This window comes from Oryza sativa, chromosome 9 (assembly GCF_034140825.1).
Source record: "Oryza sativa Japonica Group chromosome 9, ASM3414082v1".
NCBI classification, from domain to species: Eukaryota; Viridiplantae; Streptophyta; class Magnoliopsida; order Poales; family Poaceae; genus Oryza; species Oryza sativa.
This window is the reverse complement of record NC_089043.1, coordinates 26,211,957-26,238,045: the sequence shown is the minus strand read 5'-3', so window position 1 is coordinate 26,238,045 and position 26,089 is coordinate 26,211,957. Positions and strand designations below refer to the sequence as shown.

Here is a 26,089-nt window from a genome sequence, read left to right as displayed (position 1 = left end):
AGCTTCTAATTTGATCTATAGGCTAGTTTATATAAGATGTGGGTTAATGTACAGCAGTTATAAAATTTACTCCTATCTAATTAGCCCACCATTCCAAATTACCAAAACGCGGATTAATTTGCTTATGAGAATCTAACGGATTTTCACCTTTCTTCACTCATTTGCACTTCCATAAAAAACCTAACAAGTCTCTCATGCTCGCAGATTCACGAATGCATTGAGCATCCCGTGTCAAATGGAGTACCAGGGTGGAAGGTAATATGCAGGCTCTGAAGAGAGTTGCTCTGCCGTTTCTGAAGAACTGTCAGTCATTGTGTTCCTAGAGTTCTCGACTACCATTTTGTCTGAGTAACAAGGGCCTGCGTCTAGTATTATGGGGAGTGAGAAAATAGCAATCCACTTGGAAACCTGGCGGCAAATGAGTGAACCAGTAGTCCAGTATAAATCCTAAACCTACCGTGGACCCAGAAAAGGTTAGCAATTACACGAACCAATATGTAAGGTAACATCGAGAACAGGAATGGCACTTGGCTGGAGACATCTCACTGGACTTGATGTTAGTCACCTTGTGGCCAAATAACTTGCTACAATGGGTTGTTTGGTTGAATTTCAACTTGCCCCGCCACAGCCCACATGTTCATACGACCTATAGCCTGGTTCCTGGCGACTTGGGAATGGGGATGTCACTGCGTATCCTATTTATTGACTTTGATGCTGTACATGGTGCCTCCAATTATATACTTGCACTCCCTATCCCAGAAAAAAAAAATCCAATCCTCAGGATATATCTGAACATGCACATGCACTTTGTTTAAATACATCTCTATGAAATTGGAGCCTTATCGGTTGCCCATATATTAGGGAATAAAAATTATTTTATAGGTAAAACTTTTATATATTTGTTCGTAGCGATTTAAAAACTAATGGTACAAAGAAATTATGTTGAAAATATTTTAAATTAAGTTTGAAAATTTAAATTTTAACTTTTGCTTTGACTTATTAAGCCAACAAGATGGGGCTCTTGGTTTTTCACTTTTGGGATAGAGTACAGGTAGAGAAAGGGCCCACCCAAAAAATTGACCCTGGCGACGTCTCAACGTCTTCATTTGCCAGCGCCAGGCTTCTCGGTCGCTGGCGCACGGTGCGCCCGCCGCCTCTTCGGCTCACCGGCGGCCACGTAGCCATGTTCGGCACCTTCATGCTCGCCAGCGGCAGCGCCACGAAGTCCCTGTCGACGCTGCCGTCCTTCCACCGGCACTCCGGCAGGCACCCCTGCGCTCGCCGCCGGCTCGAACTCGTCCAGGCACTAGCTAGCTTGCACGTTGGAATGGCGCCTTTCCAGGCGTCAGAGTGGCCGGCCATGCCGCGATGGTCATCCACTCTGTTATGCTGAAGGGAAATTTTAGCCGGCCATGCCGCGATGGTTGCTGAATGGAAATTTTAGGGTACCTTTAAGTCGACATTTTAGAGCAATTCAGATCCTTTGCAGTATTACAGACCGACATGTGGGCCCGAGGGTCTGTGGAGCCTCTGCAGTATTGCAGATCGACACGTGAGCTCGAGAGTATGTAGAGTCCACATGTTAGAGAGCAGTACTGTACATAGAGGATCGTCACTCATTTATAACTTATTAGAGTTGTAAGGTTCTGTTTTTAAAAGATGAATTTTATATATACCTGGTAGTACAAGAAATATGATAGGATCAGTTAGTTTTTACTGTTTTTAATAAGGCAACTAGCAGAACCTTATATAAAAGCGACTACAATAAATGTAAGCAGGATCTACAAATTATCTAGAAGAGCGGAGAGAGAAGAAAAACAAGCTACAAATTTACCATCTACAGCTCATGTCAGTGGCGGACGTAGCTTTAAAACATAGATCGGGCGGAGAACTGAGATGTGCACTCAATAAAAACAATTCAACACAACACATATTATATTTATATTTCAATCGCATAACTACCTCGATCATTTCAATCATCGTTTGCGGCGTGCATGTGTTGTGAAGAGATGGACTAATCTGTTGGGTGTTCACACCTTGTTATACCTAATTTTGATGGCCCATGACTATTATAAGAGGGTAGGGAGGGCCTTGGGGGTATGGGGTGACACGGATCGTAGCTGGGTCGGTCGATCCACCTTGCCTGCCTAATGATTAGATCCACCCCTGGCTCCAGTATTTGTTTCAAGGCATTGTGTGTATGAGAGGTAGATCAGCAGTTAATGGTGCGATACGTATATTTATACGTACCTATAGATTATTGGAGAATTTTTTTTATTTATAATTTTTTTTATTAAAAGTTTTACAAAAATAATTTTTCATTTTGAAAATTGACGGAAGTAGTCGCCTACCGCCCTCTGGGAGGGCGATTTTTAAAAATCGCCCTCTCAGAGGGCGGCGAAAATGACGTGGCAGACGGCCGTTCGCTCTCGGGCGACGGCCGTCAACGAAATTTGCAGGCGGCCCCCTTGCCGCCCTCCGCTAGGGCGATTTTATACTGTGCGGGGGGCCGCCTGCAAATGAGCGGCGAGGGGGGGCATGGAATTTTGCAGGCGGCCCCCTTGCCGCCCTCCGCTAGGGCGATTTTGTACTGTGGGGGGGGGGCCGCCTGCAAATGGGCGGCGAGGGGGCATGGAATTTTGCAGGCGGCCCCCTTGCCGCCCTGGGGGAGGGCGATTTTTGCCTCCCCCCTATAAAGCCCCGTCCCTCCTCTGTGAAATTTCATTATATTCACTAAAAATCCAAAAAAAACGAAAGAGAGAGAGGGGAGGGCAGCAGAAGGGGAGCGGCGAAGCCCTGCTGGTTCGCTCAATTCATCACAGGTATGCTCCCATACATCTTTTGCATTTGTACTAATATGTTATGTTTGAGTATATATGTTGCGTTTTAGTTTTAGTTCCATATATTTTAGCACATCTGTAGCACACAGCACATATGTGTAGATCCAGAGCATAGAATATAATAGTATGAATTGAGACATAGACAGTAGTGTTAATTGTAAGATGTAGTTTAGTTTGATCTGGAGAATGTAACGTAATTTTAGAAATTTAGAGAACAATATTGTAGAGAATGTAACTTAGGGCGTAGTACAGAAATGCGAGGTTAACGCAGTTATTGTTTTCATCAGGCACAATGTCAAGTAAGGTCACATTTCAGATAGTTCACGGGGAAGGAAATATTAGATTTGGTCCAGATGGTGTTGATCTGTCAGATTTTGTAATGACATCTAAGGGCATCGATAGGCCTGCGGAGAGAACATTTCAGTCAATTTATAGTTGGTTGTTGAGAGGATTTAGAATAGACCAAGAAGTCTACACAATGTCAGTGTCAGTTGTAGTGAGTCGTGCAACAGAAGGTTATTTTTGGGAACTAATGCCGATGGACAGCACTGATGCTTGGAGACGGTATGTGGAAATGGCTTTTGAACGGTCATGGCCCCTCGTTATATTTGTGTCGGTACAAGAGAAAGATATAAATGTTTCAATGCAAACCGAAGATGTAGAGGGTCCTATCAATGCAGGGGATGTTGTTGGACCATCGATGCAAAATGAGGAAAATCAACCAAGGGAGGAGCAGGCTATGGGCATGGCGGATGAGGGGGAGAGAGTCGGTATAATTGTTGATGAAATGGAGAGGGAAGATTCGGATAATGAGGAAGTGGACGACGACGCATCATCCGATGAGGAAGGTGATGTAATGGCCACTGATTGGGCAAATGAGGACTTCTCTGGACTTGTTATATCAGAGGGTGATCATGTACCCTGGGAGTATAAGGAGAACGAGGTAATTGAGGGTGCAAGGTATGCTCATAAGGATGAGATGAAGGAGGCGGTGAAGCATTGGGCAGTTTCCTTGCAGAGAGAGTTTAGGGTGGTCAAGTCAACAAATTATGTGTATGAAGTGAGGTGCATGAAGGAAGATTGTCCGTGGTGTGTCCATGCATATAAGGGTAAATGGAATGATTATTGGAAAGTTAGCATTGTGACCGAGCACAAGTGCTACTTACAAGGGGTGGAGAAGTATCACCGAAACATCACTTCAGCTTTTGTGGCAAGTGAGATGTACAGCAGTATTGTTGGTAACATTGGCTTTGAACCAAAATCAATTATTATGCACATCGAGAACAAATTCAAGTACACCATAAGCTATGCAAAGGCCTGGAGAGCCAAACAAAAGATCATTGAGATGAGGTATGGCACATTTGAAGCTTCTTATGATAATTTGCCTCGTTTGTTAGCCACCATTGCCCAGAGGAATAATAATACGTACTATGACCTACATACATTTACATCGGTTGATGATCGAACAAAGAGTGTGCTGCAAAGAGCCTTTTTCTCATTGGGTGCTTGCATCAATGCTTTTGTGCATTGTCGACCTGTTCTATGCATAGATGGAACTTTTATGACAGGTAAATACCGAGGTCAGATATTGACAGCAATTGGGTGTGATGGGAACAACCAGGTTCTACCTATGGCTTTTGCATTTGTAGAGAGTGAGAACACTGAAAGCTGGTACTGGTTCCTAGAGAGAGTGCACATTGCAGTGGTGCGTATGAGGCCCAACGTTTGCCTTATACATGATCGTCATGCGGGTATGTTGCGGGCTATTGACTACTTGCAGAACGGTTGGGATGAGAAGGGACTTCCAGCTAAGTGGCCTGATGTTCGGAGTCGGTGGTGCATGCGTCACATGGGTGCAAATTTCTACAAGCAATTCAAGAACAAGCATCTTATGGAGCTCTTTAAGAGGCTCTGTGCACAGAACCAAAAGAAGAAATTTAATGAGTTGTGGGACAAGTTGGATGAGTTGACAACGAAGCAAACAGATGAGCAATCTCGCAGACCACTAGTTGAAGGTGACGAGCCTCCCATACCTCTTGGTGCATTACATGATGACCCACCAACAATGAGAAGGAGGTCAGGGTCGTCCATCAGAAATTTCACTCAGTGGATTGAGAATGAGCCTAAGGAGAAGTGGTCTCTATTGTTCGACACCGATGGATCTCGGTATGGCATAATGACAACCAATTTGGCAGAGGTGTACAACTGGGTAATGCGAGGAGTTCGGGTACTTCCATTGGTTGCTATTGTTGAATTCATCCTTCACGGCACGCAAGCCTACTTTAGGGATCGATACAAGAAAATTGGTCCGTCCATGGCCGATAACAACATAGTGTTTGGCAACGTAGTGACAAAGTACATGGAAGATAAAATCAAAAAGGCACGGAGACATCGAGTTGTTGCTCAAGGCATACAAGTGCATCGGTATGAAATAATGTGTGTTGATAGGAGCAGGCGTGGTATCTATCGCAAGCAAGCCGTGCAGGAATGTGTCTTGAAGGCGGATGGTGGATGTACCTGCAGTTGTATGAAGCCGAAGCTTCATCACCTTCCTTGCTCACACGTTCTTGCTGCTGCCGGTGATTGTGGCATATCTCCCAATGTGTACGTCTCAAATTATTTCAGGAAAGAAGCAATCTTTCATACATGGAGTGAGGAGATATATGGGTTCGGGATCTCAGGATCTTACACAACGCTGAGTGCCCAAGTTTTTTATATTCCAGATCCATCTAAGTTAAGGGTGAAAAAGGGTCGACGCCAAACTAGACGCATCAGAAATGATATGGATGAGTCAGAAGCAGGTGGGAGGACTTTACGCTGCAGCAAGTGTGATCTGCGCGGCCATACTTACAAGAAATGCCCGAAGAATGCAGAAGTTCCAAGCGGCGCAGATGCTAGTCCATCTGGACAGGCAAGTGATGGTAGGCGACCACCTGGTGAAGGAACAACAAGCAGGCGCGCAAGGCCAAGGCGTCGTCGCGCAGCAGGCGATTCCATGGTGTAACAATGCTTTCAATTTAGGAAATAAAATGCTGTTGTGATGTAATGAGTGTTCGGACTAAATACTTCTATCGTGTAATTTCAATTCAATGTTGTTGTAATGAGTACCTCCGACTATTGTTGTACTAGTATTATTGCGAACTATTCGGTGTTGTATCATAATGTTATCGTGATGAGTGTTCGGACTAAACACTTTTGTTTGTTTGTACTCTTGTTTAATATGTGTTAGTAATTCGCTTATGAACATTTATTACTTATGTTGAACTAATTATTTATATGTTTCTGATCAACCTATTTGATGCAGGTATGGCGTACGACACACCGGCGCTGTTGAACCGTGGGATTGACAGGAACCACCGCTCGTTCCTGTCAGCAGTCGAGGGTGCACAGCTCGGCACCTTCCGTCCACGCACGTCGTGCGAGTGGTTGCGTGTCGACCCCCGTCACGTTCCTTGGTACGCGTATGTCGAGGGTGCACAGAAGAGGCCGTCGCTGCGAGAGCACCGCTAGGACTTTCGTCCTTGTGCACACGCGACCAGGCTTACTGGCTCACCATCCTGCCGATGGTGTTCGACATTTTCGTTGAGCCTCACTGCCCGCAGCGTGTGATGAGACAGTTCGGACTTAGGCAGGTGTTTCCGGGCAACGTGCAGCCGACCGTCCTCCCTGCCGACCACTCGTGAGTTCGGATTGTTCATTTTTAAATTTTTATGATAATTACTTCATCGAGCCATATAATTTACCTCTCTTCACAGGTTGACTCGACGGGGACAGCTAGCAGGCGCACTTTGGGCTCCACGTGTACAGCAGTACGTTGACGACTGGGTGTTAGCTACAGAGGAGGTGATCAACGAGCTCTTCCCACACACGGAGGAGAACTACCGTGACTACCTTCGCTGGTACCTTCCTCGCACTCGTGCGCGTGTGACCTTCACTCCAGACGCCCCAGAGCCGCACGTTGCCGCTGTCACGGACGCGTATCCCATGCACCGTGACCGAGACTACTTCGTGGCGGTACGTCCAATTTGTATTACTTCTTACAATTATTTCATTTATCTTGCATAATATAGGACAACTACTGAATTTTTTATTTCCATCTTGCATAGGCTGATGCCGCACGGGATATCAGTGCCGATATCACCGCAGTCCAAGTGAGGTTGAACAGAGGTTTGCACTTGACTGACGTTGAGCAGAGGGTGACCTTCGACCGGATGCAGGAGAAGATGCGTGCGGTCATGCGCGTCTTCTCCTGTCGCAGCGCCGTGGACGTCGTACCTCCAGCTGGTCCGGTACAACCCCGGCCTCGCGCGCCTACCGTCGGAGCAGGACCTCGACCTACGGCACCTGTTTCGCACGGTACTGCTCAGCCCAGAGGTTTCTTAAGTTTTGTTTCTGTTTTTCTACGAAAACATCACCCCGTCGTAACTTGATGTTCCATCCTCGCAGGACCTCGTTTGCCTTCGAGCGCCCCTAGCTTCGGAGCAGTGCGACCTACAGCACCGGTTTCGCACGGTACAGTTCAGACCAGATATTAGTTCATTTTTGTTTCAGCTTTTGCACGAATATGTCACCATGTTTTAACTGCACGTTTCCTCATCGCAGGACCTCGTCTGCCTTCGAGCGCGTTCGCAGGCACGACCGGCGCTTCCGCGAGCTCCGCAGGGGCGTTCGCCACCTCTTCGGGCGCGTTCGCCAGCTCTTCCTCTCACGGAGCGTCGATCCCTCGCCCACACGGTACTTTACTTTTTATTACTACTGTTAAATACTTGTACGAAACTGATGGTCCTTGTCCAGCAGGATTTGCAGCCGGGATCTTCGGTACTGGGGCCTCTTCGTCTCACGCCGGTAGGACTGGTCCTACTAGCCAGTTCTACGACGACGACTTGCACGGTGCACACCACCACGACGTACTAGGCTCCTCTCAGCTTGGAGGAGCTCCAGAAGCGCACACTCAGGAGCAGCCAGAGGTCACACCTGTACAGGCAGGACGGGTTGGCCGTGTCGTACCCCCGGACCGACTCACGTACTCCCAGGGGCACATTAGGGCGCAGGGTAGGAGGGACAGGGGTAAGAGGCCTCGTCAGTAGTGTTCTACCTCTTCAGTCCTTATGTGACCGTTTCTTTTGGCTTACAAACTTGTAAAGCAGTACTACTTTTGCTATTACTACTGCAGTACTACTTGTGTTTGTCTCGTCTACATAGTTCTTTTCATTCATATGGTGCTAGAACAACTTATGCTCACGACAACACACTTTCGGCGCTTCACGGTAGTGTCAGATCCAGTAGCGCGCACAGTCCACAACAGCACACATGAAAAGCGGCAGCTCGAGTTATCACTATCAACTTTCGGCGCTGCCTGTTGACATAAAGTGAATCACGCCCACGCGTGATCGTCTTGTCACATCTAATGAATAATGTATCTCATTGAGTTCACATATATTGCAGTGAAAACGACGCTATATAATTGACAATCTGAAGGCAACCTCTTCATATCTTCTTTCCCACTAGCACACCACACACGAAAATGGAAGCCTATTCATTGGTAATACGTAATCTAGATTTGAGATTATGTAGAACATTCTTCACTACAATTTTACATTTTGGCAGCAAACCAAATATGATCAAATGCAATTTTACCTTACCAAATATTTGGTAGTGCCAAAACTTGCTTATATTTTGGCACTAACAAAATATTTGTACGGTAACAATCCAAATATGCCCTAAAAAATAATAAAATTGTATTTTACCAGTCTTGGAGATTTTAATCTTGTATAGTTTTCAATATAAAAAGATTTGATAACTATTGATATTTATACAAAAATATAGAGCACAGTATAAAATCGCCCTCCCCCAGGGCGGCAAGGGGGCCGCCTGCAAAATTCCATGCCCCCTCGCCGCCTATTTGCAGGCGGCCCCCCCCCACAGTACAAAATCGCCCAAGCGGAGGGCGGCAAGGGGGCCGCCTGCAAAATTCCATGCCCCTCTCGCCGCCCATTTGCAGGCGGCCCCCCGCACAGTATAAAATCGCCCTAGCGGAGGGCGGCAAGGGGGCCGCCTGCAAATTTCGTTGACGGCCGTCGCCCGAGAGCGAACGGCCGTCTGCCACGTCATTTTTGCCGCCCTCTGAGAGGGCGGAGGGCGGTAGGCGACTACTTCCGTCAATTTTCAAAATGGAAAATTATTTTTGTAAAACTTTTAATAAAAAAAATTATAAATAAAAAAAGGTCATTATTGGATTGGTCGTAGCTACCATCGTAGTTTATATCCAATCTTTCTTTAGGTTGGCATAGATCTAACTTCTAAGAGTATATTTTACTCTTAACAACATCGTATTACACCTAATATACATACAATAGTAGCAAGTAGCAAGAAGTTTCTCGTTAATGTTAAACCAACACACATTGTTATGACTCCTGAGAAGAACTCGGCGTCCACGGCGTATCAGAAGACCAGAGATGAACTGGATAGCTTTCAACTACCTCACCACAGCCATCTTCCTCCTCCTCCTTCCGGCGTGCGTAGCTGATGACCAGCTTGTCCCCGGCAAACCTCTGTCCATTGGCTCCACCGTCGTTTCGAACGGCGGCGCCTTCGCCTTAGGATTCTTCTCCCCGACCAACTCCACCTCGTCCAATCTCTACCTTGGCATTTGGTACAACGACATCTCGCCGCTCACCTTGGTCTGGGTTGCCAACCGAGGAACTCCGGTGAAGGACGGCGGCCATGGCAGCTCTTCCTCTGCACCGTCGCTCACCCTGTCAAACTCCTCTGGCCTCGTCTTGGCCGACGGCGACGGCCGCGTTCTTTGGACTACGGACATCACCATTATTGCGGCGAATTCTCCGGCGGTTGCAGTGCTGATGAACACCGGCAACCTCGTCGTCCGGTCGCCGAACGGCGCCACGCTGTGGCAGAGCTTCGACCACCCGACGGACACGTACCTCCCCGGCATGAAGATAGGGATCAACTACAGGACGCGAGTCGGCGAGCGCCTCCTCTCCTGGAACGACGGCCCCGGCGATCCATCGCCGGGGAGCTTCTCGTTCGGCGGCGACCCGGACACGTTCCTCCAGCTCTTCATCTGGAACCAGTCACGCCCGTACTGGCGCTCCCCGGTTTGGACAGGCAACCCGATCCCCAGCCAGCTGATGGTCAACGGCACCACCGTGATCTACCTGTCCGTCGTCGACGCCGACGACGAGATCTACCTCTCCTTCGGCATCTCCGACCGGGCGCCGCGCACGCGGTACGTGCTAACAAACTCCGGCAAGCTCCAAGTCCTCTCATGGGACGGCGGCGACGGCGCGTCGGAGTGGAGCAAGCTCGGCGAGCTGCCGAAATACGAGTGCGAACACTACGGCTACTGCGGGCCATACGGTTACTGCTACTATTCGGAGGTGGCTCCGACATGCGAGTGCCTCGATGGGTTTGAGCCGAGGAGCAAGGAGGAGTGGAGCAACGGCCGTTTCTCGCGGGGATGCCGGCGAACGGAGGAGCTGCCCTGCGGCGGCGACGGTGGCGACGCCGTCTTCTTGGAGATGCAGGGGATGCAGTTGCCGGACAAGTTCGTGCGCGTCAGGAACAAGACGTTCCACGAGTGCGCGGCGGAGTGCGCCGGTGACTGCTCCTGCACGGCGTACGCGTATGCCAACCTGGGTGGTAGCGGCAGCGCAAGGAAGGACGCGACGAGGTGCTTGGTGTGGCTGGGAGAGCTGATCGACACACAGAAAGTTGGCCCGGATTGGGTGCCTTGGGGCATAGTTGGTGGTGAGACGCTTTATCTCAAAGCTGCAGGTTTCACAGGTAAAACTTTATCGGACTATCTTTTCACTTATACTTTATACTTTCAATTTTAAATTTAAAGCTGATTTAAGGTATTTTTATTAAAATTTATTTTTTAGTCTTTGCTTTTAGATCGTTAAGAACATCTATATAAAAGTTTTATTTATAAATTATTTTTCATTTGTAAATATGTGATAGGGCTTAAGTCTCGCAGAATATCAGGTCGCAGTTTGTATGTTTCATTCAGAGTTGCTTGACATCACCCGCTGAACATTCTTTTTAATGTCAAAACATCTCATTATAGTTCGTGCAATATTCCCCTCCTAGATTCCTTTAGTCTCCGGGTGAACCTTCCACGTATGTTTCTTTAGCGACAGGATTCAGCGCGCAATGGTAAAAGAAAGGAGCTCCTATATCTTTTGGGTCAAATGACCGAATGATCAACGGTGTGTGGACAAACTCTAGATAAGATTACTGACGAGTTAATGTGACATGTATAATATTGTAAAGACTAACCCTTCATTCCATTCCCCTGACAGGCCGTTCCTAACCCTTATAAGCTGAACTTGCTATTTAAATGCCAGAAGCAGGACTATTTGCCATGGATTCGTGGAATGTCAATCCTAGGCATTTCTTAATTCTCAAAAACTGTTGCTAGTCTGCTGTAAATCCTAAACATCTGCATTATTTACTTGCATGTCACGACCCAAGCTGCAGCTCAGCAATTTCTTACTGCTCCTAATGCATGTCTAAAGAAATTAAGGAATGGCTATATATACGAGCGAAACATAGGTGATCTATCTCCTTCAGGCCACAGATTGACAGATGGATTGGTCATCATCTGCTTTCACCTGCATCGCCGCCTTCCTCCTCTTGTCGCCGGCGTTGTGCGCCGCCGACGACCGGATTGTCTCCGGCAAGCCACTCTCCCCCGGCGCCGCTGTCATCTCCGATGGCGGCGACTTCGCCTTGGGCTTCTTCGCCCCATCTAACTCAACTCCGGCGAAGCTGCACCTCGGCATATGGTACAACAACATCCCACGGCGCACCGTGGTTTGGGTCGCCAACCGGGCAACTCCGATCATCGTTAACGGCAGCTCTAACTCCTCGTTGCCTTCTCTTGCCATGACCAACACATCTGACCTTGTCTTGTCCGATGCCAGCGGACAGATTGTTTGGACCACGAACCTCACCGCCGTAGCGAGCTCCTCCTCGTTGTCGCCGTCACCGTCGACGGCCGTGCTCATGAACACGGGCAACCTCGTCGTTCGGTCGCAGAACGGCACCGTGCTGTGGCAGAGCTTTAGCCAGCCGACGGACACGCTGCTCCCCGGCATGAAAGTGAGGCTCAGCTACCGGACGCTCGCCGGCGACCGGCTGGTTTCATGGAAGAGCCCCGAGGACCCCTCGCCGGGCAGCTTCTCCTACGGCGGCGACTCAGACACGTTCGTCCAGTTCTTCATATGGAACGGTTCGCGCCCGGCGTGGCGCGCCGGCGTCTGGACGGGGTACATGGTGACGTCGAGCCAGTTCCAGGCCAACGCCAGAACGGCGGTCTACCTGGCACTGGTCGACACCGACAACGACCTATCCATTGTGTTCACCGTAGCCGACGGCGCCCCGCCCACGCATTTCCTGTTGAGCGACTCCGGCAAGCTACAGCTCCTTGGCTGGAACAAGGAAGCATCCGAATGGATGATGCTCGCCACATGGCCGGCCATGGATTGCTTCACGTATGAGCACTGCGGCCCGGGCGGCTCCTGCGACGCCACGGGCGCCGTCCCGACGTGCAAGTGCCTGGACGGGTTCGAGCCAGTGAGCGCGGAGGAGTGGAACAGCGGCCTGTTCTCCCGTGGCTGCCGACGAAAGGAGGCGCTGCGATGCGGCGGCGACGGGCACTTCGTGGCGCTGCCGGGCATGAAGGTGCCTGACAGGTTCGTGCACGTCGGGAACAGGAGCCTCGACGAGTGCGCGGCGGAGTGCGGCGGCGACTGCAACTGCGTGGCGTACGCTTACGCGACCCTGAACAGCAGCGCTAAGTCAAGGGGTGACGTGACGAGGTGCTTGGTTTGGGCCGGCGACGGCGAGCTCGTCGACACGGGCAGGTTGGGTCCCGGGCAGGTCTGGGGCACCGTCGGTGCCGGCGGCGACAGCCGTGAAACACTCTACCTTAGAGTGGCAGGCATGCCAAATTCAGGTACAGGCCTAAAGCATCATACTTCATGTTATGATAAAAAACGGTTCAGGTATACGAGTGCCAAATGCAAGTATGATCCATATGCATTTCACGAAATTAGGAGAGAATATCATGTGCAAGATTCTTTAAAATGAAATATTGGTCGAAAATGAAATGAACAGTGTGTCTCTGTGCAGGTAAAAGGAAACAGAGAAATGCAGTGAAAATTGCAGTGCCAGTGTTAGTGATTGTCACCTGCATTTCCCTTTCATGGTTCTGCATCTTCAGAGGTAAGAACAGAATTCTTGTTTTTCCCCTCAATGCTTCTGTACATACACTACAAGAGCAGAGGAACATAATGGTCATAAACTTTTACGGCAGGTAAGAAAAGGAGCGTGAAAGAACACAAGAAATCACAAGTTCAGGGAGTACTGACAGCTACTGCCCTTGAACTTGAAGAAGCAAGCACAACCCATGACCATGAATTTCCATTTGTAAAATTTGATGATATTGTGGCTGCAACAAACAACTTCTCCAAATCATTCATGGTTGGACAGGGCGGTTTTGGTAAAGTTTATAAGGTAACTTCCAGTGATATAATTTTAAGGATTTTTAGAGTCCATGAGCAGGACTCGTTACCACAAATTAGCACTAGAAAGTCTATAAAATATTATACCTCTTCAAGGAGCATAAAAATCTAATTATCTTTTTATGTGCATTAACATGACACTGCTATTTCTCAAAAGGGGATGTTACAAGGTTGTCAAGAGGTTGCTGTGAAAAGGCTAAGTAGAGACTCTGATCAAGGAATAGTGGAGTTTAGAAATGAAGTCACTCTGATTGCTAAACTACAACACCGAAATTTGGTTCGACTTCTCGGTTGCTGCGTTGAGGGACATGAGAAATTGTTAATTTACGAGTACTTGCCAAATAAAAGCTTGGATGTCGCCATTTTCAGTATGTTCAACCAGCATATCACAAGTTCAAAGAACAATTTAATGAATGTTTATTTGCATTTCACACATAGCATATATGTTCTTTTGCAGAGAGTGAAAGAGGTGTAACACTAGACTGGCCAGCAAGGTTCAGAATAATCAAAGGTGTTGCTAGGGGCCTTGTTTATCTACATCATGATTCAAGGTTGACGATTATTCATAGAGATCTCAAAACTAGTAATGCTTTGCTGGACTCGGAGATGAGGCCCAAAATAGCAGACTTTGGTATGGCACGCATATTTGGTGACAACCAACAGAATGCCAATACTAGAAGAGTTGTTGGAACATAGTGCGTAATTCTTTGTGCCAATTTCATAGCTTAACATGCAGATTAACTCAATTCAACTTTCATAACTTTTCAATGTGAAATTTTCTCAACAGTGGCTACATGGCTCCTGAATATGCAATGGAGGGAATGTTTTCTGTCAAGACTGACATCTATAGCTTCGGTGTCTTACTCTTGGAGGTTATCAGTGGTGTGAAAATAAGCAATATTGATCGCATTATGGACTTTCCTAACCTTATAGTCTATGTAAGTATTTTGCTTCTAAGCTTATATAGCTCTTAGATCCTTAAGGTATATGGAGTTCTTATGCAATCTGAAGATGTAATTTCGTTTTTCTGTTAGGCATGGAGCCTTTGGATGGAAGGGAGGGCAAAGGAGCTGGTAGACCTGAATATCACCGAGAGCTGCACTCTGGATGAGGCCTTGCTTTGCATTCATGTAGGGCTCTTGTGTGTTCAGGAAAATCCTGATGACAGGCCACTCATGTCTTCTGTTGTGTCCATCTTGGAGAATGGAAGCACCACACTGCCAACCCCAAATCACCCTGCATATTTTGCTCCAAGGAAAAATGGGGCAGATCAGAGAAGAGACAATGTCTTCAACTCTGGGAATGAGATGACTCTTACAGTTCTGGAGGGGAGATAGAGCAACTATTCAGTTTTAATTGCAGAATTGTTGTCTAACAAAATGCCAGGAATATACTTGACATGCATTTTTTTTTGTAAGTTGTATTAGCCTAATCTTGACAATAATATCTTGTACCAGGTATATAAAGGTCATCTTCTAAAAATGAAAGCTTTCAACTCTGAGTCTCTCACAAATCTCTGAAATGACCACCTAAAGGCCCTTAAAGTTTCCCTTATGCATACCTTGGCTAGTTGCAAGACGTTCCTGTAACGCTCCGCTTTTCGTGAGGCGTTAAAAACTAATTTGGCAAAATCCTAATTGCGAAAATTTTTGTTCCTTGTGTGCAAGTCTAAGTTGTGCCGTGGATCTCAATTCAAATCTGTCCTTGATCCCTCTCGTCGCCATCAAATCCTTCTCCTCGAAGTCCCTATTCCGATTTAAGTATTCGAAATTCAAATCCTCTCTTGAAAACCTTGCCAAATATCTTCCCGACTCCAAAATATCCAAATTCCCATTTTGCATTCAAATTCAAACTCCATATCAAATTTCTCTCCAAATCAGATTTCCCAGTAAAAGTCTAGTTTGCCTCCTCTTGTTTTGGATGGGCCGGATTTCCTCCCATCAGCCCACTTCTCTCCCTCAGCCCTCCTCCCTCAGTCGCCTTCCCCCTTCTCACGTGCGCCGCACGCGAGCCGCTCGGGAGAGAAAGCTCTCTCCTTCCTCTCTCTCTCTCTCTCTCTCGATGCCTACGCGCCGCGAATCGATTTTCGCCACCGCCTTTGAATTCCGCCGCGCCCTCGCGTAGCGCGCGCGCGCGCCCGCGTGGTCGCCGCCTGCACCGCCCGTGCCGCGCCTCGCCTGCCCGCCGCCCAAAACGGAAGGGACAGGCCTCCCTTTCCACCGTCGTCCCTCCCTTTTTCCCTTCTAAGCCCGGCCTCTCTCTCTCCCGTCCTTGTCTTCTTGCGCGCGGAGGCAGAGGACGCCGACGACGTCCCGCCGCGCCAGTGCCCCCACCTTGACCGCGCCATATTGCTCCTCCCGCGCTCGTGACCCGATTCTTCGCCGTCCGATCCACCGCCTCCATCGTCCCTTGCATCCACGCCGTCGCCGTCCCCACGTCGCCCACGAACCGCCTTTGCCGCTCGCTCCCGCCTCGAACCGACCTCGCCTCCGCTATAAAGCCGAGCCCCTCCTCACAATCCCTCCCGCTTCACTCTCCACCTCCACCGTGCCATCGTTGCCTTCCCGCTGTTCTCGCCGTCGCCGTCCGTCGCCGAGCACCGGGGGAGCCGGTGCGTGCGTGGGCGCGTGACGCGGGACTCCGGGCGCCGTCTTCTTCCCTTGCCCGACCCGAGGTCGCCGTGATCGCGTCTCGTGCCACCGGCCGTCCCCCGCCGCCTCTCCCCGTCGCGGTGACTCCCTCCGCCCCTCTCTCTGTTTTTCCTCCTCCTTAGGCTGCTAGAGTGCTCGACGCCGCGTAGTCGCTCTGTGCCGCGCACGAACTCGCCGTCGCCGGCCTCTCTCGGCGCCGCCCGTGCCCTCTCGACCGGTGGAATGAGTTCGCGACCTCGCGTAGATGCTCCAGCACCGGCGAATTGACCCCTCGTCGCTCCGGCGAGAAACCCCTCTTTGCTCGCCGGCGATAGCCGCCGTCGCCATCCGCCGTCGCGCTCGGCCATGCGCCGCCGTCAGCTCGAAACCCAGCGATTACTCTCACCGCCGCAGTCCGCAGGACCCCTTGAACCTCCCCGGCGCGCCGCCGCGGCCGCCCGCCTCGCCGGCCGCGCCCGCGCCGTGCCACCCATCCCGCCGCCGCACGGCTGCCGTCGCCAGCCGCCGCCGCGCCGCCTCTCCCTCATCTGCACCGTTGAATTAGCTCCCCTTGATCCCCGCTTGCTTCCGGTGCACGCCGCCCCTCCCGGTTCGCCGCCGCTCGCCGGTATGAGCCGCTCGCCGCCAGCCGTCGGATCGGCCGCCCGGCCTCACCTCCCTTTCCTCCATCCAACGTGGCTGTCCACGTGGGCTTGACCGGGTCAAGCTGACGCCCCGCCAGCCAGCCCCCCCCCCCCCCTCTCGGCCTCGCCAGCCGTTGGGCTGCGCTGCTCCCCGGTCCAATGGACTAAAGTCCACTTATACTCCCTCGTGCCGAGCCCAGTACCCCCCACCCAAAAGCTAAAGTCCATCTTTGCTCCCTTCCCAAACACAGTGACCAAAAGTCCATATCTGTTCCCTCCCAATTCACCTCTCTCTCACCATATGTTGGCCCCACATGTCAATGAGTGATAAAAGAATATTCTTGAGAATATTCTTTTCCATAAAATTCATAAATCATTGCCTGCATTCCAAAAAAAAAAGATTCGACAAATCATTTCCTTGTCCAGAAATTCCAATTAAACTCCCAAAATTCATATCTCCCGATCCGTAATTCCGATTAACCCCGTTCCACTTCCAGTATTCCCGTAAAATCGAGATCTATTTAATGGCACCATTATCTAGTCTAAATAGGATTTTTCTTTTGGTCTTTTGTTTAGGTTTTTGATTGTTTGCGTATAGTTGCGGTTACCGGATTTTCGTCGATCGCGGGTTTTCTCGAAGATTCGTGAAGCTCCGTGAAGACCTTGAGCAAGGCAAGTCACCCTTTGATCAATTGCTCCTATAATTGGAAAATCATTATTATTTTGTTTGCAACTTGCATTAGTAGAATCACACACTTAATTTGCTTGGCCTCGGTTTGCATGTCAAATCGACGGACCTACCCAGTAGTCGCACTAATTCCTGTAGGTTGTACTACCCTGATTCCTTGTCGCTCCACCCTTGTGGTACTTCGGTATTTGTACTCTCTGAGTGCGTATACCAAATATCCCACATACACCGTTGATTGTCGAAAATTTGGGAAATGGGTTTGAGAAGCCTTGAAAACCCGACATGTGGTGTCGGTGTGTTTAAAAATAAAATGAATTATGAAAACTCGCGATGCGGGGGTTGTGCCTATGTGGCACTGTCCCGTATTCGCATATAAGGACCGATTCCTGTGGGAAACTCATCGAGCATAATCAAAGTGCAACCACAAGGTGGAATGGGACACCCTGGCTAAGTAACTAGTCGGTTCAGGGAAACCTCGCATGCCAATAGTTGGGAACGCCGGAGCGGGGTCTGTTGGAGCCAAACCGGGTTCCTGGTAAGCAAGGAAGAGAAGCTTGCTGAATTACCGATCGAGGTGGTTGGAGTTTGATTTGTGAAAACTAAAATGGCCTATATTTATGTGAGGATTCGATCCTTCTATGTGGCATGAGGTAACCCTGGGTCGGCTTGGGAAAGGCTTTGTTGCGAACCTCCGATACCGACGGGTGTTCGGAATAAGTTCGTATCTTGTGGGTAAAGTGTACCCCTCTGCAGAGGTTAACTAACTGTTCGAACAGCCGTGCCCACGGTCATGGGTGGATGTGAGGTGGTTCCCGTTGCGTAGATTTGTTTGCCTGTGCTTTGTGAAAAGTTGTTGTGGTGTTGGAATCGTAACCAGAATCAGCCTACGTGGCAGATGGATGACCTGAGTGGTCAGAAACGAATCTGTGTGATTCGGGATGTCTGCGGGCATCATAGACTAGGCTTCCCGAGTGGAAGCGGATTGCTTTGCTGCTGGGCAGCTGGACTCTGGGAGTCCGAGAAAATGAAAAAGGCTCTGGGAGCCGCTTAATCAAGTGAAATGGCTCTGGGAGCCGATAAGTAATGATATGACCCGGGAGGTCGGTACATTACCATTTGACTTGTTGAAAAGCATCTCTTAAGTCGAATCGAGACACAAGTCTCTTTTCGATCCAAACTCAAAAAGAAATAAATCACTTAGTGTTTTCAAAATGATTTCAAACAAAGGATTTGCAAAACAACCTTGCCTCTCTTCCAAGCTTGCATTAAACACCTAAATTCCCGTGACTTGCTGAGTACGAAAGTACTCACCCTTGCTCTATATAAATATATATAGTTCCCCCGCCTTGAAGTGAAGTGAAGATTAGGGTTTCGTCCTGGTTCCCAGCCATCGCCTGTGGTGTTGGGTGTTAGTCCGTTGGTTCCGCTGCTGCTGCTGTTGTTGGTGTTTCCTCGTCCATGTCGTCGGTTGCATTCTCGGGCTGTTCTGAGCTGCAACCTAAGTTAAGGTAAATAAGTCATCTATTTATTTTAAGGATTTTCAATGATTCATATTTGTCACCATGGATACCAGCACTATGGTCCTGGGACTGGTACCGAGATCGCGGTTTCGTAGGAAGCGGTTCGCGCCGTTATTCCTACGACACGCTCCTATCAGGTGACGTTGTACGGCGGTGCCGGATTGGGGTGTGACAGTTCCCCTCCAAGTCAACACATGTTGGCATCAGCTGCGTTGTGTTTTAGTACTTGAAACGATCGCCCCCCCCCCCCCCCCCCCCAAAACGAAATTACAGCTGAAGTTTGCTGTGACCTGAAAAAAAAATGTAGAAGTTGGCTTAAGAGTTGATCTCAGGACTGACAGGACAACTAAAATGGAAAAAGTCTTATCTTAATGGCACATGTTAGTTGAGTAATTGACCCTAGTAACATAAATAAGGAAGACTACTAATCCAGGTCTCCTCAGATTAGATTACAGCACTTAATATACTAAAATACCTGTGAAGTTTACAGCTACTGCCAACCAATTTCATCTTACCTGCCACATATTTGCCTGCAATGCAGGATTAGCCTGCATTCTGAAACATATATTGCCTGATGGCTGCAATGTAGCCTGAATTCTGAAACTAGTCAACTGCAACCACCAAATTCCTGCATCTTTGTGCATGCACACTATATAAGCTGGAGCTAAGCAGCTTCATCTCCCAGCTAGTTGCAAAGCTAATCCTGATTATTACTGGCTAACACAATGGAATATGCAGGTTGCACTTGCACTCAAGCTGCCACTGCCATCTTTCTCTTCTTGCTTTCTTTGCCGTTGGCTGCTTCCGATGACCGGCTTGCCGTCGGCAAGACGCTCTCCCCTGGCGCCACCCTCGTCTCCGATGGCGGCGCCTTCGCCATGGGCTTCTTCTCGCCGTCCAACTCATCTGGACTGTACCTTGGCATATGGTACAACAATGTCCCCAAGCTCACCGTGGTGTGGGTCGCCGACCAGCTCGCCCCCATCACCGACCACCCTTCTTCTTCCAAGCTCGCCATGGCCGACGACAGCAGCAACCTGGTCTTGTCCGACGCGGCCGGCCGTGTTCTTTGGAGGACTAATGTCACCGCCGGCGGCGTGAACTCGTCGGGTGCCGTGGCGGTGCTCGTGAACTCCGGCAACCTCGTGCTACGGTTGCCCGACGACACCGCCCTGTGGCAGACGTTCGAGCACCCCAGCGACGTGTTCATGGCCGGCATGAAGCTCGGCATCGACTACCGGTCGCACTCCGGCATGCGGATCGTCTCCTGGAAGGGCGCCGGCGACCCGTCGCCGGGGAGCTTCTCGTTCGGCGTCGACCCGGAGAGGCCGCTGCAGGCGAAGATCTGGAATGGGTCGCGCGTGCACTGGCGCAGCTCGATGTGGACGGGTTACATGGTGGACAGCAACTACCAGAAGGGCGGCTCGTCGGCGATCTACACCGCCGTCGTCTACACCGACGACGAGATCTACGCCTCCTTCACCCTCTCCGCCGGAGCGCCGCCGATGCACTACCTCATGTCCTACTCCGGCGACCTCCACCTGCAGAGCTGGAGCAACGTGTCGTCGGCGTGGGTCACCAACGCCAGGTTCCCTCGCCGCGACTGCAGCCTCTTCGGCTACTGCGGCGCGTTCGGCTACTGCGGCAACAGCACCGGCGGCGGCGGCGGCGCCGGCGGCGGCGTCTCGACGTGCCACTGCCTCGAAGGGTTCGAGCCGGCGAGCGGCGCCGACTGGAGCCGCGGCGACTTCTCGCTGGGGTGTCGCCGGAAGGAGGCGGCGCGCTGCGGCGACGGGTTCGCGGAGTTCCCGGACATGAAGCTGCCCGACGGGTACGCGCTCGTCGGGAACATGAACGCCGGCGAGTGCGCGGCGGCGTGCCGCCGCAACTGCTCCTGCGTGGCGTACGCCTACGCCGACCTGAGCAGGAGCACGAGGAGAGATCCGACCAGGTGTTTGATGTGGGGCGGCGAGCTGCTCGACATGGAGAAGGTGAACGAGAGCTGGGGTGACTTAGGCGAGACGCTGTACCTCCGAATGGCAGGTGCAGGTAAATAAATCTATTCAGATATATGGCATTATCAATTTTTTTTAGACTGGTGCTTTCTCAATTTCTCACTGCAAAATATGTCAGATTAAATTAGCTTGATAAAAATTTGGCAGGTAGGGGGTCAAAAAGAAGTGCAGTGAAATTTGCACTTCCAATAGTGTTGGCAAGTATTCTTATACCCACATGCATCCTCATATGTGTTCCCAAGTTCAAAGGTACATATATATGTTCATATAAGTAATAAATAATCTGTGTGTATATGGTGATATATGTTCGGTGCATTAATATTCTGAACTTTTGCATTCATGAGAGAAGAAATGATCGTCAAACATGATGGGAAGAACAACAAGAAGCGAGCCTTGAGAGTATTGAGTGTCTCTGATGAATTTGGGAAAGAAATCCCTGCCCAAGATCTTGATTTTCCGTTTGTAGAATATAACGAGATTGCCACTGCAACAGAAAATTTTTCTGACGCAGCTATGAATGGAAAAGGAGGTTTTGGCAAAGTATATAAGGTAAAATCATGCACTAGCTTAAGAAAAAAAAAAACTGATCCATCAAGCCGACTCTTTATATTTTACAAAACCATCCAAGATCAGAGAATAAAATGTTGTTCTTATAATTCTGAAGGGAGTGATAGGTGGTCGTGAAGTTGCTATCAAAAGACTTAGCAGGTGTTCTGAACAAGGAGTAGTGGAATTCAGAAATGAGGTGCTCCTAATTGCCAAATTACAGCACAGAAACCTTGTTCGACTTGTCGGTTGCAGCATCGAAGGAGATGAGAAGTTGCTGATTTATGAGTTTATGGCCAATAAGAGCTTAGATGCTTCTCTTTTCAGTATGTTCTAGGAGCAGATCACAAGCTGCTGAATTGGTACAAAAGAAACATTTATGCTGATATAAGGTGTTGCTGATTTGCAGATAGTGAAAGAAAATCATCATTGAACTGGTCCACACGGTTCAAGATTATAAAAGGGGTTGCCCGGGGCCTGCTTTACCTCCATCAAGATTCAAGATTAACAGTAATCCATAGAGATCTCAAGGCAAGCAACATTTTGCTGGATGCAGAAATGAACCCAAAGATATCAGATTTTGGCATGGCAAGGATCTTTGGGGACAACCAGCAAAATGGAATTACTAGGAGAGTCGTCGGAACATAGTGAGTAATGCTCGAACCATCGCGAATTAACATTTGTTTGGACCCTGTGCACGGACTAATTTTTTGAAGTGATATGATCCAACTAGTGGCTACATGGCTCCTGAATATGCTATGGGAGGTATCTTTTCTATGAAGTCCGATGTCTATAGCTTTGGTGTGCTGCTTTTGGAGATCGTAAGCGGTTCTAGGATAAGCTCTACTGATTTCATTGAGGACTTCCCAAATCTTTCAATATATGTAAGTATTCCATTCTATGAATTTGTAATCACTTCATTTACTTGCAGAAGGATTTGAAGAGAAGCAAGTTATACTTATATAATTAACTTATCAATATGATGGATTCAGGCGTGGAACCTATGGAATGAAGGGAAGGCAAAAAACATGATTGACCCATCTATTGTGGCAAGTTGCCTATTAGATGAGGTCATGCTATGCATCCATGTTGGACTCTTGTGCGTTCAGGAAAATCTAAATGATAGGCCACTCATGTCATCTGTTATGCTTATTTTGGAGAATGGAAGCAATTCACTTCCAGCCCCAAATAGACCTGCTTACTTTGCGCAAAGGGATATCGAAATGGAGCAACCAAGAGATGACACTCAGAACTCAAACAACACAGTCACTCTTACAGTTATGGAGGGGCGATAGAGTACTAAGAGGTGGTCAAATGGGCTCGATTACGTCAACAGCATTCAAGAAGTTGGTAGTGTTAGGTACTTCAGTGATGTCTTCATGTGAAAGACCTGCAGGAGTGCCCAGTGCAAAGATCCCAATAAGAAAGACACTCCTCAACATCAACTGTTTTCAATATGGCTCAACATTCATTGAATTTGAGATCAGAAGACATGAGTCTTGATAATTGACGGTTTGATATGTATTGTTGTCACAGAATGTGTCACTTTTGGAGAGAAGATAGAAATTGGGGATTTCAACTATTGCAATTGACTTAGCTCAAAGAGCATATAAATATGTACAAGAGAAGTAGAAATGTCTATAATACCCTCAATACTCTTAACACCCCCACTCAAATGCAATGTGTATGCAATAACATTGCATTTGAAAGGTAAACTAAACACTAGAACACAATCCAAATATTAGCCTATCTCCAAAGCCTTGATGATGTCGTCGAAGTGTGCCAATTCTAGGATGATGAAGAAGAAAAGATGTATCCCCTTCTCAATGAACTGGACCTTGGAGCCTTCACAAACTGTTCTTCGGCTCTTCATTGATTCGGAGATGTTGATGATGATGATGATGATGACAATGGACCTTCACAAACTGTTCTTCGGTCCTTTGACTGATGATGAGACATTGATGTTGATGAAGGCCCTTCACAAACTGTTCTTCGGACCTTCACTGAGTGATGATGATCATGTTGACAAGCTCCGACATGGAGATGATGAAGTGACAATGAAGGCCAGCTCCGACGGGGAACTGGTGATGATTAAAGCCAACTCTGACAGCGAGTTGGTGATGTAGAAAAGACAATGAAGAGATGAATTGGCATGACTTTGACGAATTGAGGGTAAGCAATGGATTTGGATTGACTCGATAAATTGTAGAGAAATTTGACTCAATGATAGTAGCAGACACTAAGTAGTAGCAAAAGAGATGAACTGGTGCAAATTCAACAAATTAAAGGATATGCATTGGAGTATTGGACTTGGATGGACTTGATATGAAATATAGTAAATTGATGACCAAGACATGAAATTGATTTGAAGGCTTATCGATAGTAGTGGCTGCAAAAAGAACAATGACAGTAGCAGGAACCCATTCTTCAATCACTAATTAGCTGTAACCCAGCTGCATAACCAAAGAGTCCAAGAGCCTCAAATCTGCTCCTATCTATCCTGTTGCTACTTGACCATGAGCATACACGCAACAGAAAAACAAAGACGGAGAGAGGGGTTGATGTGGATCTGAAGTTCAGGAATAGCCTGGGACGATGAGAAGATGATGACGATGAGCATCGGCGGCTGGCCGGCTCGATGGGTGGACGGCAGCGGCTTGCCGCAATGGACGACGAGGGCCTGGCCGGCGGAGGACGAGCACCCACGACGGGGGCACTGATTGGCTGATTGCTGCTCCTGTTTGTTTGCTCATTGGAGATGAACTGGAGAACGACAGGCTCGCTGCTGCTGCCGCTTGAAGAGGAGAAAGCAACAATCAGTGATGACGACTGCCTTTGATGCGGCGGGCGGCGGCCCAGATCTGGGCGGCACGGATGGCGCGCGACCGGCGGCGATGACCGCGACTTCCGCCGCGATGGGCTGTCGATGGACTTGATGACAGGAGAACGAGGAAGTGGTGCTGCTGCTAGAACCTTTGCTGATTGGGGACGAAACTGAGCTGACAACGGTGCTGTTGCACTTACTACTACTCAATGAGGATGTGGACGGGTTAGTTGGGCTTGCCGGCGGCGAGCCGCCGCCGGCGTGCCGGCGTGGACTTGGATCGACGGCTAGGGTTTGCTCCCTTGCTCTGATACCATGTCACTTTTGGAGAGAAGATAGAAATTGGGGATTTCAACTATTGCAATTGACTTAGCTCAAAGAGCATATAAATATGTACAAGAGAAGTAGAAATGTCTATAATACCCTCAATACTCTTAACAGAATGAGCATGCTACATATACATGTAAAAGAGTAGAAGTAAGGGACAAACCGTTTCCAAGTATCGGATGCTTCATGTTTTCACCATGCCAGCTATCAGATGGCATTCCCTGGCACATCTGATGACAATTGACAAGTACCTCATTAGTCCTGATAATGTCTTTGTACTAATGAGCGAACTAAAACATCTGAATAAATAGTAAGAACCTGTTTTATGTCTCAGGGGATACAGTTTTCACATGCTCGATGTCTAGGTAATTAGACCACAATCCATCACCTTGGCTTTTAGCTTCTTCTTCACCAGCTACATCGGCAAGCTCCATTCCCAAACCTCCAAACCTTTAAACAGCGCAGGTGCTCTTTTACCGTTCCCACTTCCCACTGACCGGGCTAATTAATGGTACGATGGATCAGGTAGATGCAGCACCAGCAGGGGTGAAACGGCTTGGGCATTCCGTCGAACACGTAGGAGGCGCCGTGCCGGCGGCGCCACCAGCAACTCTCAGGTCCAGTCCAGGCCAGGCCATGCAGGAGGACACAAGGGGATAAAAGAGGAAGCGGTCGCCCATGGCAGTAGAGTGGCAGAGCAAGGGAGAGCCCCGCGCGGCCGCGCGCGCGCGCGGCGACGAGCCGGAACAGTGACGACGCCGCGGCGAGGCGACGAGCGCCGGCAGCGGCGGTTTGAAATGCGGTCACGTACCGTTAGATCAAAGTACTAACGGCCCAGATTGATAGTAGGCATCAAGTGGATATTTTCAGATACACCCTACTAACATTCCATATTTTTGTCTCAGCCCCTCCCCCTTGGCTTGTATTTTAGCAGAACAGAAGCAATCATTCTACTGAAATTTTTTTGTTTTTAACCAAAAATACAGAAAGAACCTATAAAAGAAAATACAATCTGACCTGCTCCGAGATAGAGAAAAAAATTGACCGTGCCTTACTCTTAAAGATCATAATCGGTACTGAAACGTGACAAATTAGAGCCCATCGGTTGCCAAAAGAATAAGTTAAAATTAAAAATTAATTTTGAAGTTGACTTTATGATATTTTTAACAAAATTTATTTTTATCATTAGGTTTTAAGTCGTTATGTCGGTGATATGGGACCGGGAGTATCGTGACCAGAGGCTTGAGGCAGACACAATCGCCCACGTGGCCTGGCACCTTCGGGGACGTCGGGCCCGAGGGTGAGGTGTCCGCCCTCCTCCTGATTTCCTCGAGGGGGGGTCGGGTGACTCCTGCCCCGGCCCCGAGGGCCGAGGCGCCCCGACCCCTTGTGGAGTTAGCGCCACATGAATGGGTTGGGTGAACACGGTAAGCCTCACCTAACCACATTTATTGCGGTCTGGTCGAACGTGTCACGCTGCATGCAGCGTAGTGCAGCGCGTTCCTTTA

At 48.8% G+C, this 26,089-nt stretch overlaps 3 protein-coding genes and 2 long non-coding RNA genes across 5 annotated transcripts; 4 read left to right on the top strand and 1 right to left on the bottom strand.

Moving 5' to 3' along the window:
* The first annotated feature begins 6,948 nt into the window (after positions 1-6,948).
* On the top strand, positions 6,949-7,802 carry LOC136351942 (uncharacterized). Its single transcript, XR_010735270.1, has 4 exons — positions 6,949-7,196; positions 7,287-7,352; positions 7,443-7,574; positions 7,638-7,802. It is a non-coding gene; the product is annotated as an uncharacterized lncRNA (long non-coding RNA).
* Positions 7,803-9,222: 1,420 nt separating this feature from the next.
* Positions 9,223-10,892, top strand: LOC107276565 (receptor-like serine/threonine-protein kinase SD1-8). Its single transcript, XM_015755764.3, has 2 exons — positions 9,223-10,643; positions 10,870-10,892. The coding sequence occupies exons 1-2, from the start codon at positions 9,296-9,298 to the stop codon at positions 10,890-10,892; spliced, it is 1,371 nt and encodes a 456-aa protein (XP_015611250.2). The 5' UTR covers positions 9,223-9,295.
* A 535-nt stretch (positions 10,893-11,427) lies between these two features.
* On the top strand, positions 11,428-14,893 carry LOC107275678 (G-type lectin S-receptor-like serine/threonine-protein kinase At1g11300). Its single transcript, XM_015795818.3, has 7 exons — positions 11,428-12,819; positions 12,996-13,088; positions 13,180-13,379; positions 13,545-13,755; positions 13,845-14,082; positions 14,175-14,325; positions 14,422-14,893. The coding sequence occupies exons 1-7, from the start codon at positions 11,448-11,450 to the stop codon at positions 14,722-14,724; spliced, it is 2,568 nt and encodes an 855-aa protein (XP_015651304.1). The 5' UTR covers positions 11,428-11,447; the 3' UTR covers positions 14,725-14,893.
* Positions 14,894-15,602: 709 nt separating this feature from the next.
* LOC112936072 (G-type lectin S-receptor-like serine/threonine-protein kinase SD1-13) lies at positions 15,603-23,221 on the top strand. Its single transcript, XM_026020366.2, has 7 exons — positions 15,603-20,918; positions 21,032-21,133; positions 21,234-21,433; positions 21,549-21,756; positions 21,840-22,077; positions 22,164-22,314; positions 22,423-23,221. The coding sequence occupies exons 1-7, from the start codon at positions 19,595-19,597 to the stop codon at positions 22,723-22,725; spliced, it is 2,526 nt and encodes an 841-aa protein (XP_025876151.1). The 5' UTR covers positions 15,603-19,594; the 3' UTR covers positions 22,726-23,221.
* On the bottom strand, positions 22,991-25,393 carry LOC9266836 (uncharacterized). The gene is made up of 2 exons (XR_001540185.3): positions 24,900-25,393; positions 22,991-24,811 (listed from the first exon to the last, which is right to left on the bottom strand). It is a non-coding gene; the product is annotated as an uncharacterized lncRNA (long non-coding RNA).
* Positions 25,394-26,089: the final 696 nt, after the last annotated feature.

Coding starts and splice junctions, on each gene's coding strand:
- LOC107276565 (XM_015755764.3), top strand. CDS start 9,296: ATGAACTGGATAGCTTTCAACTACCTCACCACAGCCATCTTCCTCCTC. Junction 10,644..10,869: donor CAAAGCTGCAGGTTTCACAG/GTAAAACTTTAT, acceptor TGTTTCATTCAG/AGTTGCTTGACATCACCCGC.
- LOC107275678 (XM_015795818.3), top strand. CDS start 11,448: ATGGATTGGTCATCATCTGCTTTCACCTGCATCGCCGCCTTCCTCCTC. Junction 12,820..12,995: donor GGCAGGCATGCCAAATTCAG/GTACAGGCCTAA, acceptor GTCTCTGTGCAG/GTAAAAGGAAACAGAGAAAT. Junction 13,756..13,844: donor CTTGGATGTCGCCATTTTCA/GTATGTTCAACC, acceptor GTTCTTTTGCAG/AGAGTGAAAGAGGTGTAACA.
- LOC112936072 (XM_026020366.2), top strand. CDS start 19,595: ATGGAATATGCAGGTTGCACTTGCACTCAAGCTGCCACTGCCATCTTT. Junction 20,919..21,031: donor CCTCCGAATGGCAGGTGCAG/GTAAATAAATCT, acceptor AAAATTTGGCAG/GTAGGGGGTCAAAAAGAAGT. Junction 22,315..22,422: donor TCCCAAATCTTTCAATATAT/GTAAGTATTCCA, acceptor TGATGGATTCAG/GCGTGGAACCTATGGAATGA.